Source organism: Pyrgilauda ruficollis, unplaced genomic scaffold (assembly GCF_017590135.1).
Source record: "Pyrgilauda ruficollis isolate IOZ18807 unplaced genomic scaffold, ASM1759013v1 scaffold57, whole genome shotgun sequence".
Classification (NCBI taxonomy): Eukaryota; Metazoa; Chordata; class Aves; order Passeriformes; family Passeridae; genus Pyrgilauda; species Pyrgilauda ruficollis.
Genome location: NW_024527377.1, coordinates 6209885 through 6228157, shown reverse-complemented (window position 1 = coordinate 6228157; position 18273 = coordinate 6209885). Strand labels below are relative to the sequence as shown.

At 43.5% G+C, this 18273-nt stretch overlaps 1 protein-coding gene across 7 annotated transcripts in view; it reads right to left on the bottom strand.

Moving 5' to 3' along the window:
- The window catches only part of SGCD (sarcoglycan delta), a 308254-nt gene that overhangs the window by 31520 nt on the left and 258461 nt on the right, over window positions 1–18273 (bottom strand). For all 7 annotated transcript variants that reach the window (XM_041482031.1, XM_041482033.1, XM_041482032.1 and 4 more), the window contains 3 exons: window positions 16860–16947; window positions 14518–14637; window positions 294–366 (listed from right to left, as the gene is read on the bottom strand). In XM_041482031.1, the coding sequence (XP_041337965.1) occupies window positions 294–366; window positions 14518–14637; window positions 16860–16947 (281 nt within the window). The remainder of the gene's footprint in view (window positions 1–293; window positions 367–14517; window positions 14638–16859; window positions 16948–18273) is intronic.

The following is an 18273-nucleotide window of genomic DNA, read 5'->3' as shown; positions in this document are numbered from 1 at the left end:
CCCTGCACAACCAGGAAAAAATTACTCTATTTTTTTTTCCAAATGCTGAGCCCAGGGTATGCAGAGCACATTGCAGAGCAGAAATGCTGCTCTCATGACCTGTGATTGCCTTTAGTTTGGTCATATCACATGTAAATATGGCAGGTCCCTTCCCTTCCATGGCATCCTCTCTTGTGATGCCTTCCAAAGAGAATCCCCAAGCTCTTTTGCAAAAGCAGAAATGATGCCCAGCAGTAAGCACAACTCCAACAAGGCTCCACTGAGTTACCATTAAACCATATTCCAAAGTTTACCTTAGTTCCTTGAAGGGGTCTGCCCTGACATTGGGAGTTTCTATAGATTTAGGGAACACTGTGCCTTCTGCTCCTGAAATCACAAAACAAAACAGAAGACAAATTGTAAACATTATAAGCTGTTATCAGGGGAGTGATTGTCAAATCATACCTAGGTGCAATTTACCCCATTGCCTGACCCCATGTCGTTCTTGCACATCCCTTCTGTCCCCAGAAAAGCCACACCCTGTTCATCTGCAATGGGCTGCCTTGATTACACGTGGGGTTTGCCTGTCAACTGCACTTCTGGCTGGAAAAGTAGGTGCTTGCACCCCGACCTGGGGAGAGTCTGCTGACCCAGCTGATGCAGGGAGCTTGGAAAAAACACCCTTTGCTAACCAGGCATCTAATCCAGCTGCATCCCTCATGAAAGAACCTGGATGCATGTCACGACATCATTTCTTTCACTGGGCTCTCAGAGATACTCAAGGGAGAAAAGCAGATTTTGACTTGATCCCTGCGAACACCTCTCCAGTCAGGCTGTGCTTGTGCCTGGAAAAGGAGGGAAGGAGCTGCACCCTCATGCAGGGCAGCACAAGCAGACCCTGCCCCAGTCCCAGCCTGGCCACCAGTTCAATGTGTGACCCAGAAATTATTTAACTTCTGCTCATTCCTCCCTCTCTCAGAGACGATGGGGAAGCTGCACTGCCCCATTTGCTGACTGGCTTTGGACCTGTGAACTGCTGGGTACTACAAACAGCTTGCCTAAGTTCCAGACCACTGCAATCCTCTTCATGGCCACCTGCACAGCCCAGTTGGGCCACTTCACCCAACCATCCCTGAACTGGGCCCGTATTTTGGACTCACCCATATTTTGTGACCAATCCCTGCTCTCTCTTCTCTAGGAAGATGTGCTCTCCTCACATCACTGCTGTAAGCCAAAGCCCTGGCACCCTCTGGCAACCCTTTCCACTGACTGTTCTCATCTAAAATGTGCATCTAATCTGAAATGGTCTCATTTAATCTTTCAGCCACTGAATCTTCTCGAGTCCTCGTGTGCCAACCACCCTTGCATGAGGAGACTTTAGTCAGACACTGATGGTGAACCAACCCCCCCAACCTGCTCTGATTCACTCAGAAGTTCTGGGCTTTCTGAATCAATCACTGCGAAGGAAATCCTCTGGACTTCTCACTGGTTTTGTTTTTTTCTGAACCTGTTCTACTTTTAAAGTACCCTGTTGGAGCACAGGAGTCCCCAGGTGCTGTCACTGACACTCTGCTGCAGAACATCACGTTCCTGCTCCCACTGAAACTTCCAATTAAAACACAGCTGAGAGTGGCACTAACTGCCTCACACACAGAGTGTGTGCGCTAGAGATTAATGTGCCTGTTCTCCAATATATAGCTGCCAAGCCAATGAGCAAGTATGACCTCTATTCTTAAATACAAACCTGTGGTCTTGCCTTCAGACCCACTGTGAACAATTAGTCACTCTTTACTTGCAGTCATCACAGCAATTTCAGTGTCAGCATGCAGACAGCGCTGGTGGCATTTTTTTTATTTCTTTAGATTTTAGTCTGATAAAGTTATTGGTGCAAACTACAGATCCTGATGAAAACTTTTACATGTACAGTTTGAGAGCACTCCTAACACATGCTGTTGTAGCTGTTCCCTGTGTGCAGTTTGAAAGTCATCATTACAGAATAACAGATGTTCTGAGATGGTCCAAAACATGTCAAGACAACATCCTGCTGTAACTGCTGCCATAAGTGAGAAACACCTACGACTGCAGTATGACTCCACTTTCTTTACACTGAAATAAATTAACTAAGCTGTCCCAAAGTGTCAAAGAAAAAAAAATCAGAATGAAAACAAGCACTCTAACATTTATAAAAAAACTGCCCAACTCTTTTTAACCCAGAAAAAACTGAAGTAAACTCAAAGATTATAAAGGCAGCCTAAAGTTTGAAGGTTTATACTTGGGATTGAAACTGATCCTATGGCACAATACAGATATTGAGCTTTTAACTTCACTATAAGCTGTCATTGTTACAAGTTGTCATAAGCAGCTGTAACTTGCCAACCATGAAGGTTGTTACTATCAGATCTGTCCTCTCTCAACAGTTTCCAAATGATTTAAATCTCTGCTTTATCCAACACAATTGCCTTGGCTCTTGGCTTTGCAACGAAATGTAGCAAAACATCCAGCCTGCACTTATCTGCATAATAGAAGAGTGATTTTTGAGGGAAGGAGGATGAGGAAGTGCAGCTGGAGAGATGCACTCAGATATTCTTGTACCCCTTCACCCACATGGCTTGGGCACTTTAATTAATTTTATGCTGGGCATTTTAATTAATTTTTAGACACCTTAAGTCAAATACTGAAGTCATGCAAACTCAAAAGAACTACCTGCCTTTAACCAGAAGTGCTTGCAGAATAAGGAGAAACTAACTTATTTCTGGAAAAAAAAACAAAAAAACAAAAAAACTTGGGGTTTTCCAGGCTTTCATTTTTTAGATTAAATGCAGGAAGCAACTTTGGAACAAGGTCAATGAAAACCCCAATGCAGTCATTTCAAGAAGGCTGAAAATGAAAGAGTTGGGTATTAGTTTCCTCCATTTACTTGTTTTCCCTTCCCTGCTCAGTTCTCAAACCCTCTTTTCCTGTCTCCCTTCTTGCCAGATCCATTAAAAAGTCCCTCATGCACTGGGAACAGGAATGAGATTTCCAAACCTTTCTGTTTCTCTCCTTTGATCTGAATTTGAAGTGAATGCTACCTGCCTTGATAAGGCTTTCTGCCTTGACTGTGTAATTCATATTCTTCTTTAATAACACAGAATCTCCCAAAGGGCCACCTGTCTCTGTCACTGAGCAGGACACCAACCACGAGGGGATGCTGAAGGACCAGGACTGAGACATCCCTCCCTTGGCTCTGGCTGTCAGCAGCTGAGGGCCCCTTGAGTTGGCACAGAAAGTTTGTCAAAAACACTGATTAACTTCCCTCACCTCACCTAATCCTCATCCTAAGTGTTCCCTTTCTGTAGCAAGGGGCTGACAGATGAATTAAACACTCTGGGGAAGTTCTCCCTTTGGTTTCACCCTGCTGCCTGAGGATTTCACCAAAGAACCATCCTCTTTTTTCTGTGCTATTGGGAATTTTCTGGACCTCAAACATGCCCCCTTCCCTCCAGCCCCCTCTATTCTACACTGGAGAGTCTCAATCTCTGCCTGGGGGAAAAAGTGCCTTGGACTAATTCAGCTCCACTGGACATTTGTGTCAAAGTCTGGCTTTTGGCCACTGTGGAAGTCCCCAGCCAGCTCTGACAGCACCAGTGTTGGAGGGTGTTGAAAGTGAAGGCTGGAGGAAGTGACCTCATTTAGTGGTTTTAGAATCACACAATCACTGATGTTGGAAAAGACTCTGCAGATCATGGAATCCAACTGTGACTCAAGGCTTTGGCAAAAAAAGGAAGGAAATTTTGAGGGAAATGTGCTGTTGTCACTGAAGTGGACTATTCCAGCTCTGCTGTAGGAAACTGGGATGTTATGGAGTAACAAATGATTGAAAATATGAAGTCCAAGTTCATGTGCTTAGAAAGTAGTAAAAATTTCTTCTACATGTTGGAGGCTTCCAAGATACAATGTCCCTGGATAAAAGCTGAATGCTGCTCATGATTTATGGACAGCAAACATGATATTAAACTGAAAGGCAATAAGAAAGTCTAACAGGAACACCAAAAGTGAAAGGAAACCAAATTATTTTAAGAATCATCAGTGAATCCTTGAACTATTGTGTGCCCTCCTGCTCATCCCCAGAGAGGAAAAACTGTCCTGACTGCACAAACAGAAAAGAAGAAGTCCTATAAAAGAAGGCTGGAAGGAGTTGGCTGTGTAGCTGAGCAGCATGATGTGCTCAGGAAGGATACTCATGCTGTGCACAAATACATCAGGAGGGTAAATAACCCCAAGGGAAAAGAACCACTGGCTCTAAGCCCATGTTTATATGAGAGCCAGTGCTTACATGAGTGGCAGTAAACTGGTCCTGAAGGGAAGGACCAGTGAGACAAAAGAGCAATGGGAGCAGCTTTTCAGTTAGATGGGACAGACAATATGACAGATCTGAGAAATACCTGACTGGAAGATCTGCTGTCCCAGAACCAAGGGGCAGTATTTTCAGGACCAGAAATTTCTTTCTAGTCTTGCATTCCTCTAGTCTTATTTTCACTATCCTCTACCTGAGAAATGATGGGTTTTGGCAAATGGTATTAACAAACAGCTCCAGTTCAAGAATCAGCTGCTACAATCTCCCTTTTCAATCAAAGCTGCTCGATCTCTCTTCATCTTTTACTGAGCATAAAGCCAATGTAAGCTACATTTATTATTGTACAACACAGTTTCTACTTCCTGAATTATCAGTTATTAAAACATTTTCTATCTGCCATGAAAAACACATACAGAAAATTTCTATTTCATTGCAAAGTGCTAATATTTTTTTTCATCATATGAGACTCTCTGCTGCTGCTAAGGGTAACTTATGTGCAATCAGCCAAAGACAGAAGAAAACAATAATATCATTTGGATTTAAACACACTGTACTGTACATCTAGAATAAATTATTCTTTCTCACAGTATTATATCAGAGAGGCTTCCATTATACTGATTCCCTCTTCTGACACTGTGTAATTTACCACCGATAAATGTTCATAAACAGTTTGACTGAAAAATCCATAAAGCCATTTCAGCTTTATTTTAAGTCCCATTTAATGTCCCTCAAAAATGATTTCATCAATGTGTTTCCATTAGCTGGTTCTCTGCCCAATAACTTAATTCCATACAATCAGTCAGGAACTTATACAGCATATGACAGGATCAACCTGAAATATTTTGAATCACCATAAAGATTCATTCAGAGAGTATTTTGGGGTTTTTGGCTTTTTTCCCCCGTTGCAGTGCATAAGGTGTGAGGTGTCAAAGACCCCTGTATGTGCTCATTTCATCCAAGAACAAAAATCAAGAGTCTCATGGCAAGAGAACATTTCCAGTCCAGTTTTAGGGTTTGGAAGTGGAGGAGCACAAATGCCCCAGGAAAGAAGCAAATCTCAGCTGGAAGGTGCATCTTAACCAACAACAGCTCCAACCAGAGGAACACAGGAATGTGTGTTCAGCTCTTCCAGCTGCCTCCTGCTTTCCCTGCGTGCTGCAGAAGTGCCTGAGCTGCATGGCACTGTCCTGCCACCTTTCCTGGTGCCAAGGTCAGTCCCTGCTTCCTCTGGCCAGCTGGGACCCAGCCACTGTGCCAAGACACTGATCACATCCCCGTCCCTCTGCACAAAACCTCCCCTGGGCCTCCCCTGCTCTCTGCTGCAAGAGAGAGAAGAGGAGCTCAAACACAATGCCATGAGAGGTTTTTTTAGACTAATAATTGATGCTCCTGCTGTCAGGGGTAGGTGGCAATCAGCTGAGCAGCTCCTGGGGCTGAGCAGAATGCAGGCAGACATCAGGTTTCCACTCAGGTGCAGATACACCTGGTCAGCTATTCCCCACTTTCCTCTTTCTTTTCAGACAACACATTTCTTTCCTGTATTTTTTTACTGATAATTACAGACTTGCAGCACACCTTTAGTGTTGTATATCACTGCTTCCAAATGGAAGTGGGTCTCAGAGGCCTGTGATGAACCTGGTGATTAAGTTTGCCTTAGTGCATCTTCTCTTTAGTGCTCTGCAGGACTGTGCAAATAAGGGGGGAAGGAGAAGGATTTGCTGTGATTTTTTTCTAGCTGAAGTCAAGAGGCAATGTACAGCGTGCTGTTGGTCTCCATGAACTACTTTTATTCCCACTATTATTGATCAGGACACATTCAGCAATTTGTTCATGAAAACATCCATCTGAGGAGGTTCTCTCCTCTGCAGGTCTCATCAGGATAATATGTGACAGTCTCAGAAAGTGTGTGCAAACAGATGCCCAGGAAGTAAATCCAATACAATGCAGGTAAAAATTATTTGTGACTGCTTCTTCCAATTCCAAGCTTTAAAAGCCTTATTCATCCTTAATTTATGTTTTTAAATGGGTGAGCATAGTAATTGCTGTTGCTCCCCTTGAATCCCATTAAATTTGAAATCAATAAGAGCTCTATTTCAGGGTCCAATAATAGCCTGGTTAGGTTAAGCCAGTGCATTGAACAAAAGCCATGAAGCTTCACTCACGTTTCTTTCCAGGATCCTATAAAAATAGCTCATTGCAAAGGTCTGTCTGTCTTCCTTTTTTGTCTAAGTGTTGGGCAGTTCTTTTAAGGGCAATCAAAAATTCCTGAATAATAAGGGCAATAATGAGATCATGTGCAGCATCAACGAAGTGTTTATAATAAAAAACGTAATATAATTTTTTAAAAACGGATTCTATTTCTTATTACAGATTATTTTTAGCCCTTGGTCTTGGCACTGTATGCACACAGGGAGTGAGCCAAGCCTTAGGCACTGGGCTGTGGCTGAGTTAGGCCAGACAGGAGCTCCTTGTGACTCCAACCCTGCTGGGTGGAGGAGAAAAAATTCTCTGACTCAGAGTCCCAAGGAATCAATGGAGCCTGGGTTTTAAGCTGGAAAACTTGCAAACAATGAGATGAGCTGCAAGCTCAGAGATGAGCAAGTGGGTCATTAGTGATGTGTGTGCCTGTAGTCACACCATCTCCCACAGCCTCCCTGGCACAGCTCATTTATCTGAGGACACAAAAGGAAGAGCAGAACAGAGCACCCAAACTGAGAACAGGCGTAGGAAGAAAGTTGCTACAACTTATGCTGACCTCCAGATATTTCCTTCTTGACTAGTTTTGGGGTCCTTGAACACTTTTCCTGCAGCTCAACAATAGCAATGTCATCACTGAATTCCTTTGAAGCCCTTCTCAGCATTCTTGTGCAAAGTTGCAAAGGAACTCAGGGGAGCACCTGAAGTGGGAATACACAGTGGAAATTTATCATGGAAGAATATCGTGTGAGCTTCAAACAGATCAGCTGGGGAGGACACTTAGGAAATAAAATATAAATCTGCCACACTTTTAAACTCGATTTCAATGTTTGGTAAGTGTACAGTATGTTTCTTTCATAATCCTTGTGACATTTAATCAATATTAATCTGATGGTGGATGATTCCTCTCTTTCCTTAAACAGGATTAAGGGAACACAATCTGAACACACATTTCAGCCTGGACTCGAAGCCTATACACTTTACATAAATGCTATCCTTTCAGCCTGGAATGTACTTTAAGTAAAAGCAAACACAAAGAAAACTCCTCAGTATCTCTCTCTCTCCCAACACAGCTTGTTCTTGTCAATAAAAAGACAAATTTGCAATTTGGGTGAGTGGATTTTGAAAAAGGAGAGCAATCTAAGTCAGATTTGCCATTTAAAAGAATGGAAAACAGCATCACACCTACTGCCCTTAAAGCATGGGAGCTATCAGAAGTATTCATTCAAGAATTGGTAATTTTAATTTCTTCCCTTGCAGAATGGGAGAAATATTTGAAAGAAAACATCCAACAATTGCATCTCAACCTCTGGGGAAAGAAATCAGAAAAAAACCTAAACCCACCCAATTCAACTAAGTCAGGTTTCTTTTCTATATAGCTTTTAAATTCTCTGTCACTGCTGATTACAGGTTAAATCACTTTGTGACCCCTGCTTCTTCATGGATACAGCAACAGAACGATTCCTAGCTGAGAGAAAAAAAAAAAAAAACCACAAAAAAACATTTTCTTGTGGCTTTAACCACTGAGAGTAAACATGTGTTTTTGCTCTCCACTACTCCTTAATTTTGCTAAACATAATTTTTTCCCATAATCACAGCTCTGCAACGAGCTCAAGGAAATCTGGCAGAACTGCTCTGCCACAACTGAGAGCTAAAGACAGTGGAGGCAGTTTCCAGTGCTAGTGCCAGTGCTGAACCCTGCTCTCTTCATTTGCCAGCACATTTCCCTGCTCCCCTTGTTTTATTCCCCATCCCTTTCCTGCAGGACCAACCACTGCACGACAGCTTGGCAATGGCTCCAGGACTGCATTAGTGCTGCTGCCTAATTACCTGTGGGCAGGGAGTTCTGGGGATTGCAGCTCTTCCTAGAGAAGTTCATACATCTCCAGCAAAAGGTCAAATGCCTGTCCCAGCAGGCTGGGGCTCGTTCCTTTCTCTGGCTGAGAGCACAGAAGGAGCTCAGAAGCAGCCTAAACAAGCTGGAGCTCATTTGCAACTGGGTGAACTGGGAAAGGGCTGCGGCCCCAGCAGATGGTGCAGTTTGGTCCAGAGGCACAGCAAGGCATCCCAGTGAGGTAGCCCTGAGAAGCTCCCTGTCCTTTGGGTTAAAGGCACCTTCCCTCCACTGCCTTTGTGAAGGAAAAGGATTAGAGTAGGAAAACGTCTCAGTCTCACAAGACATGACCACTGCAGCACTATGGTTCCTTTTAGAAGGCTACTTACAGACCTGTACCAAGGACATGTTTTTCAGGGCAATGCCCAAAATCAATGCTACAAAGATTGAAGTTTGGCATTTACCCTTAGTCATAAAGCTGCAGCAGACCCAGTGGTGAAACCAGAAAGCTGCATTTCTTCTCAGGGTCAGGCCTGATTTCAACACTTGGCTACCAGAGTTCCCTCTGCCACAAACACATCAGCAAAATGCCATTTGGAAATCATAATGGCTGCTGTAAAGGGCAACCATGCACGTCCTGATCCATAAATAATCACTGCTGAAGAAGGGTACATGCTGTAAAAATGGGTGGTAATTACTGGAAACTGTTAAATTTCTAGCTCACCCCACCCTCTGAAATGACTGATACCAGTCAAATACAGCTGTGGGTTATTTAATGAAATGTAACTACTCTTGCAGCCATTAAAGTTATGCTGCTGTAATTACTGCAGCAAGCAGAAGCTGGAAAGGACATGCCAAGAAGTCCCTAAAAATTTAATATGGAGGAAATGTGAGCAGAGTTCTCTAACCAGGCTGGCACTGCAGCCACAGCTCTGCAGGGCTCCTCCCACATGAAGCTAATACATGGAACCCTGAAAATATTTGTACATGTGAAGCTTAAGGCAGCTGGGGCAGCTTGCACAGATGTGTTAGCTCAGTAACATCCACAAAAAATCCTGTTCTCCTCTTGACCAAAGTGAAGGATATTATTGCAAAGGCTTTTTTAATCCTTCCACGAGTAACAAGCCACAGCACCTTGTGTTCCATAAATGCAGGGCAGGTCCCCAGCAACAGCCCCAACACTGTCATTTAAAAGAGCTCTCTCCAATCACAGAGTCACAGAATGATTTGCCTTGGACTGGACATTAAAGGTCATTTTGTTTCAACTCCCTTGCCACAGGCAGGGATTTCTTCCACTAGACCAGGTTGCTCTGAGCTCCATCCAACCTGAATGGGGCACCCACAGCTTCTCAGGGCAACCCATTCCCGTGCCTCACCACCCTCACAGTATCCCATTTTTTTATGATATCTAATCTAAATCTAACCTCTTTCAGTTTAAAGCCATCCCTCTTCCTCCTGTCACTGCTTGCTCTTGTAAAAAGCCACACACTCCTGGACCACACTGCTTTTATTGTTGGTGTCCCTCCACTAAATCCTCTAAACTCCTTTATAAACAGCTCATAAATAACATGCTGGAAATGTGCCTTGGATTTAATTACTCCAAACTTATTAATAAATTTGCAATAACCTTTCAACAGCTGATTCCTCTTTCCAGGTGCATTCCCAGGCAGCTGGAGAGAACCTTGAGCAAAAAAAAAAAGTTCCCAAACTAACAGTCCCAAAAGCCTAACCTGTGGTCAGCATTGACATGCTCCACATGGCTCACTGCCCAAAGGGTGTCTGCTACAGTGGAAAAGAAGCTACAAGGTAGAAATGGAGCTACTGGCTAATTATTTGACAGGAGAGCAGGGAAAGGTTGGTGAGATCAAAGGTGCTTTTAAATCAGCCATGGTGCTGGGTCACACTGCTCCTGCAGTCTTTATTCTGGGAGATGAAAGGCATCCTAACCCACTCTAAATACAGCTATTTCAGTTCGGGTTTGCCACAGGAGAAGGCTTTAGCCAAATCTTTATCATTAGGCTCCGTTAGAAGAAAAGCTTCTGCCACGCTATTCCAAAATGTCTGAGACATTTTCTGAGGAGGGGGAGCAATCCCTGTATTGTTCTGTTACAGAGAAGGGACCCTGTGGGGCTGTGATTAATCCCATCCTTGTTGGAAAGCAAAACAGTAATTTTAACAGTGGTAAAAAGCTTGGTAGGTTTGTAAGGGAACAACATCCAGCCCATACAATCCCACCTCCCACACAAACCCAGGGACTGCCAGACTCCTGTAAGCTGCAGAAGTGTGGCTTTTGTGGTATTATCTCAGCTCACTGCAATGCATGTGGATTCCCATCAACATTTAGCTTTCAAAAAAATTGGTTAAATCCATCATAAATATTAAACACCAGAGTACAGTGGCAAGTTTCCCTGAAAACAAACTTCAAAAAATAGTCTGAAATAAAAAAGATGTCAAGGCCCTTGGGAGAACTGACACTGGCATGTCATCAGATGTTGTCTTATAAGGCTAAATTAAGCATCTGACCAGAGTTTAATTTCTGTAAAAACTCATGCTAATTTAAATTGCTTTAGATTTAATTAAAAATGCCTTTCTATAGAGATAATAATGTAACTCTGTTAATTAGTATCAAGTGGCATCTAGAGGGCATATTTAAAAACTAATCTGGAGAATAAATAGAGCTAATTAACAGTCAGAATAATGCTTTATGACTGTCTTTTATTTATAAATGCTATAACGTTCAATAAGCTATTAAATGAAATTGTAATTAATATACATCAAAGTTATTTTTAATACTCTTTTAACTAAAGAGTGTTTCTTACACCCTGTTTTTCAGATGGTCTGGACACGTTTAATTTCTGGAGGGAGGGAGGGAGGGAGGAAGGACGAGGCAGCAAATACAAATTCAATTAGGAGCAGCTCATTTATCTCCCCTACCAGGGTCTGTGTTAGGAGCCCTCGGGGGCTCCAGCCAGGCGTGAGCTCTGAGCTGTGGGGTTTGCCCAAAGCTCTGCTGACCACGGCGAGGGCTGCAGGGAAGGGCTGCACATCACCCCAGACACACAGCTCCCAGGGCCACCACGGGCAGAGAAGGGGCAGGCTTTGCCTTCAGAAATCCAAGCCTTGCCAAGGCAGAGCTGAGGTTCTGGGGAAGGAGAGCAGCTCTGAGGTTTGCCATGGGATCTTTCAAAACACCATGGGGTGCTCCAGTTCCATTTGGGGAGGGAAGGGATGCTAAGAGTGAGAATGTGCTCCCACCCCATCCCATGCCATCCCATGCCATCCCATGCCATCCCATGCCATCCCATCCCATCCCATCAGCACACGAGCACTGACAGAGGAGTTCAGAAGTAAAAGGGCAGAGTGGAGTCGTTGTAGAGCTCAGTTTTTATAGGGTTCCTGCAGGCAAACACAAGCTCCCTCAGGGTTATCTGGCAGTGCTGAGCTCCCAACCTGAGCAAGGCAGAGGGGATTTTTTGTGGCTGAACAAGGTTGTGTCAGTGTTACCAGAGCTCACCACGGCCGCAGGGCTCAGATCTGCCCTTCCCCTCAGACAGAAGTTCCTGCCATCCTCCTGCCTCTCCTGTGATGACAGGTTTGACTGGGTTCACTATATCAAATAAAATAATTGAAGTACTCTAAATTACGTCATACATGAAAAGCAGAGGTGGCCAGCTCTGTCTTTCTGTGTCCTTTAATGCTCATAAATCAGAAATAACTCCCCAAAATACAAATCAAATAAAAAGCACTTTCATATGGAAATATGCACTGCCCGTGCTGCGCAGTTTTTTGAAGCACCATCAAATGCATCGTATGTCCTACTTGCATTTGTTTTTAATCTATAATTCTGTGTATTCTTCCCCTTTTTTTATCCCTTGCTAATGTTGAAAAATCCTCTAGATATCCAGAGCAGGGTTCATTTCAAAACAGAAGAGCACCTCTTTTCTCAGGACAAGGATTCAGCATTGGTTTGTAGCACAAACTTCCAGAAAAAAACTTTGGAGTCTGCACAAAGAAAAGAGTTATTGTCTCTGGCAATATTCAAAGCTGGCCACAAGAACTGCTGCTCTGACCTCTGTGGGATGACTTTCATGCCAGGCTGTTGACACACACTTGCCTCTACAAGAAGTGTTTGTTCAGTAATAAAAAGAACAAGTTGAAATTATTTACATGGCCTAGATGGGTGTCAGCAGACACATTCCAGCAGCACCTGAGAGCCCAAACACCAGAAGAATGATCAAAGGAATTTGTCTGTGTGCTGCAACTCGGACTGGCCTTCAGAGCAGACAAAAACACTGCAAGAAACACGAACATATGGTGTAACACTTCCCAGCATGGCAAACAGCCACGGCAAACACTTTTGGAGATAAAATTAGATTGGGGAAGCAAAGCTGGAGAAAAACAAAGCCAAGAATGAACTCAGAAAGCATTTCAGCTCAAGGTCATTGGAATACTTGCTATGTAACATCACCAGCAGTATCCTTCTATTTTTTCTTTTCTGATAGATCTGCAAAAGTCAAACCAACCTCGAGAAACACTCAGTTACAGGTAAAAATCAAAGTGCACTACAGTGATCAGCAGATTTTTGATGCTGTTTATTATGGAGAGTAAAACAAGACAGAAACTCAAAATAGCTATCAAAATTAATTCCTGGTTTCTTGAAAGTACAGAGGAACTTCAAAGCAATTTTTTCTAAGTGTGTAATCTGAAAAGGAGTACTTGCAGCTTTTAAGGAGAAGGTCCTGTATTTTTTTTTAACCAACAATGCAAATCTCTCTTATTTTAAGGCTTCCAAGAAAACACTTAAAACTGTTGCTTCCTGACTTCATCTACCCTGCATGAACTAGCTCTGAAAGGTGCAGTGTGAAGGGAACTTTGTTGGAGAACAGGGACTGCTACAAATGTCCCCAGCACAAGAATTTTGAATGGGCCTCTTTGAAGTTCTAAGCTAATGAAGATACTCTTAGTTCTGTGAAATTCAACATTTATCCTGTGAAGCCTGCCTAACTTTTTATAGCCGGTGACTGAACTAGTCCAGTGTGTAACAACAGTGATCTGCAGAGAGCTACACCCACCCTGTCCCCAAAGAGGAACCATCCAGAACAGCAGGACATCAGGCAGCAAAAAATGCTAAGGGTGAATACCAAGTCCCATTTATATTATACATAATATACTATTAAATAGCTAGAAATTATAGTAACAATAATAATAAAATACTATCTATATCTACATAAAATTCCAAGCTCCTTATTGATCTGTTTTTACAAGAGAAGTAAGGAACAGTTTGGAATGAAAAGATGTATCCAAAGCAAGACACTATAAAACAGATATTGGTGCCTCCACAGAGACCAGCAGCACTGTTGTGTGACTGTAAACAGCACTGAGCTACCCACTCTGGTCCTGTGTGAAAACACTCCTGACCAAATCCCAGACTTGACTTCAAATCCCAGACTAAGCAAAGAGCCTGGATTGAATTAGGGAGCACAAAAATTCAAGTTCCAGACAGTTAATTTTATATAACTATCAAATAAGCTTCAAAATTTCCAATTGCCACAACTGTTTTGTTTCTCCAATTAATGACAAAAAAAAAAAAATCCAAAGAAATAAGAAAGAACCCCTACATCCCAAACCCAGAGTGTATCCCCAGTTTTCATTAGGAAATACCACTTATTCCTACTTCATTAGGAATAAGGCCTGGCAGGCAGCACAGCTGGGGAGGCAGATCCTCCTGGTGTTTGTTTCAGAATGAAGGAGGAGCTGGTGACAGTGCTGGCACCAAACCATGAACCCTGAGGTTTCCCTTTGCACAGTGACTGCAGACGGGCACATCCCTGGGGCAGCCCCTCACTGTCCTCCACCCCAGATCCAAGAAACAAAAGTTGTTCAGGTTCCAAAACTGGTTTTAAAGGTATTTCACTCTGCCAGAAAAACCATTTCCAGGGGAGTTTTTTTTTTCTGGAGGTGAAAGAAAAGAACAAATTGTGCAGGTTAAGAAAGCCCTCCCACCAAAACTCCTGGCCTTTATCTGCCTGGAGAAGATTCAAAGCCATAAAGACAGCAGAAAGTTTTATCTCCAAAAGAAGCTTTCAGCAAGTAGGAAGGAAAGTCAGGCAAAACTATACTCAGACTTGAAGAGGTGCATATTAAAACTGTGGCTTAATGAACAATCTCTTACCTAGAACTCTCAATCTCTCTGCTCCAACCACCACTTCGTTGTCATCTGCAGAAAACAGCAATTTTCCAGAGAGGGTTTTCACCTCAAATTTTTGGCTGTGTGCTTCCACTGCTTGGGGACCTAAGGGGAAGAAGCTTTACTTTAGTGAAAAGTGTAAGAAAATCACACAGTAGCTTCATACATTCAATAAACCCATTTGCTGAGTAACAGTAGCTCAACAAATTGCATCAGAGACACCAAACGGAGGCTTTTTAGATCTTATTAGGAAAGGGCAGTTTTCTACCCAAGTAACAACTGCTCAACTATTTCTACTTATGCTTTTGTAATGCTTATATGTGCCATAATGCTTATATTGAACTTGGGATAGCTGGGATATTTTTACAAAAAGACAGACCCATCTGTGAAACAGCAATGAACACATCCAGCCATGCCTTGAGAGTATTGGTGCAGGTGTAAGAGGCATCAAGAGCTCCTGGGCCCCTTTTGCTTGGACTGATGCTGCTGTGTAAAAGATTCCTGGTTTTCTAGCTTTTAAACATACCTGGATTAAAATTCTATCAGTGTCATGAACAGCCCAATTAAAAAAAAAAAAAAAAAAAGACAAATACCAGCACAGGAGCAAATGTTTTGTTTTACACTCCTTCAATCATGTGCAGGCCAAGAAAAATGGCATCCTCTCACACTGCAGAAAGTTTTTAGACAAGTAAAACTTTCCTTTGAAGATCTTATTTCAATTCTGCTGCTTTTCCTGCAGGCTGCTGTGCCCTACAGTGCTGGAAAGCCTCTGGCAATGTGATTTCTTGTGGGGGCTGATAAACATCAGCTGCCTAAACAGCCATTCTGTGCAGGTTTGTGGCTCAAAGGCTGCCAGGAGTGACAAAGAGGCTGCCCTGGGTTACAGACCTAGGCCAGACTTTGGACAATTCACCACTCATCAGCCCTCCCAATTCCATCTAAACCACAGCCCTGCTGGAATATCATCCTGCACGAGGCAGGTGATTGGACTTTGCATTAATTCCGGCCATCTTCAAGACCAGTCTCATTTCTCAAAAGAGAAATAACACTTGAAAGCCAGTATTTTCTTAAAAACTCCATCCCTACCCAGCATTTCCTTGCACAGGTCACCTGTGCTGGCACCTGGACACACAGAATCATGCAGGTGGTTTGCACTTCAGACAAGTGAGGCCATGCTGAGATCCCTGGAAATACTTAAAAACTCGTGCAGCCACACTGAGAAAATGCAGTAAAAATCTGATTTGTGTCTTGCTTATTAACCACCTCCCCACTCATCCTTGCAGTAGGCACAACATGGGACCACATCTTTGCTCCAGTGTGAAACCAAAGCTGGTACTGAATGCATAAAAAGCTCAATAACCAGAGCATCACACTGGGAGGTATCACTGAGTCCCAAAGTCTCGTGACACAGAGGTGCTTAAGTGAACCAAACACCCTCTTGAAAATACACAGAGAGCCAACAAACTGAAGACCTTCCCTCTGAATGTGAGAATCAGGGAGCCTGGGGGTCGAATTTATTTCCTTCCTCCAGGCAAGTTTCACACATGCTGCCTAAATAATTGCTCACTGAAGCTGCATATTTAATTATTTAATACTGTGACTAAAGGCCAAGATGTTATATAAGCAAACCAAGCAACCCAGTCTCAACTTAGAAACATGTTTATGGATTACTGCCCTCGCCACACACCAATACTTCTGACAGTCCATGCAAAAATCTCAGTAAGTATATCTCTGTCCCATATCAAATATGTATTTTATACCATATATACAATGCCATATTCTTTATATAATGCATTAGGCTCTTTCAACCCAAATTACTCATGCATTCATTCATAGCTGCTGTGCCCTGGGGATTTATAAAACACTCATTTCCCCACCCAACACACTCTTGTTTGGGTGCAAAGGGAGTTCTTCATCAGCAGAAGGACTTTAAATTGCAAACTGTTGCCACAGTTGGACTCCAGAGTTCCCAAGATTTCAGGCAGTTATAAATGTCTTCAGAAAAACCTGTGCTTGTTACAACAGAAATGTCAGCCAGGCGTATGTTCTTCTTGACCCTGATGTCATACAACAGACATTCCTAACTCTGGACTGGCTTTCAGATGAAAATGATGGTCTGCTTCTTTGTCAGACAGCCCCAGCCAGTTCCCTCTCCAGCACAGCTTTCCTGTCTCTGCCTGTTTCAACAGAGTGGAGTGAAGTTTTCATTTCTACTCCACAAAACACCCAGACTCCCTTCTGTGCGCTGTCTGAAGTTGGCACAGCATCCCAAAACATGCACTTTCATCCCTCCTTAATCCCTCCAAGCAGCCTTTCCCCCTCCTTACCTGTTACAAGGCGAGTGAGGACTTTTGTCTTCTCGTTGAGGATGTTCACGGTCACGTTCCTGGCGGACTGGAAGTACAGTGGGTTGCCCTGGAACAAGACCACGAGACCAAGGGTGTGAGATGGGGATGGCTGCCTGGTGAGACAGCTGGAGCTCTGCCCAGCACTGACCCCGAGCTGGGGCATGGCTGGGGTGCACCTACCCTGCAGTAACTCCTCCTGTCCAGGATAAGCCCAGAGTGGACACCACAGCTCTGTCTGGCTGTGCTTTAGGGATGATTGTCTCTAACAACCAACCTGTAATTTTAAAAGGTGATATGGGACCTGGCCTAAGCTTCCCAAAGGTGTTTCAGGAGGGTGGTTGACTGCAGCAGTGCATTCCAGAGGCAAATCTGCAAAATTACAGCATCTGATGACTCCAGTGGGTGACAGTGTGTGCCCATCAAGTGAGCGAGCCATGCCCAAGGGCTGGAGAGGAGAAAATGTGATTTACATGTGGAGAGTGCCTTTGATCTCAAAGCACTTGTGAAGCATCTGGCACATTTCCCCACCACACTGTGGGCTGGGATGCCAGCTCGTGACCAGACCCATCCTACCGGCTCTGCAGAACACAAGGACAAACTCTTCCCCACTTCCCACTGGACCACAGAGAGTTTTTCCAATTTCTCATTATAATGCTTTAAGCACACCTCTGAGAGAAGAGCCAGAGCAGCTGGTAACACACAGGAGCCACGCTGCGACCTGGCAACATCCATCTCAGGTATTTCTCCTGCAGAGAGAAGGCAAAGCAAACCCACAGCTCCAACCATCTGGCTGCTGCTGTGTGCAAACACAGCCGGGGCACCGGGGAGCTCGTGTTTTCCACAGGCAGCCCCAGCCTGCACAGCTGGCTCCTCCGGGGCTATTAGCCACCCACAGCACCAGCACGGGGTGACCACAAATCAAATCAGCCAAAAATCAAATGTGAGAGGTGGAGATTCACCACTAGCATCTCCTCATAATGCCTACAGCAGGCATTACGATCAAATTCATCAAGTGACTGAGAAAATTCATCAAATAATCAATTGACTGAGACACAGGATAGGCAGAGGACATAAAACAGCAAGAAGTTGAAAAATTTTCAACTTAAAATCAGCAAGAAGTTGAAAATTTTTATGTCCAATGTCTTTTCCCAGCATTTCAAAATTTTTCCATTAGGAATGAATAATCAGGGTGGGGACAGAGAATTGTGTGGGTCAGGCATGTTCTCCTTGCCTCCTGAATTTGTAATGAACACAATATTTTCATAGATGCAAATTTTTCTGGATCATGGCAGAAGGACTAAGTTGTCAGCGTATAAAATATAACAGGAACACAAAAATTATTCCTGGGAGTCCTGTGGTGGATTGGGCCTTCAGGGAACACTCTAGTGATGGA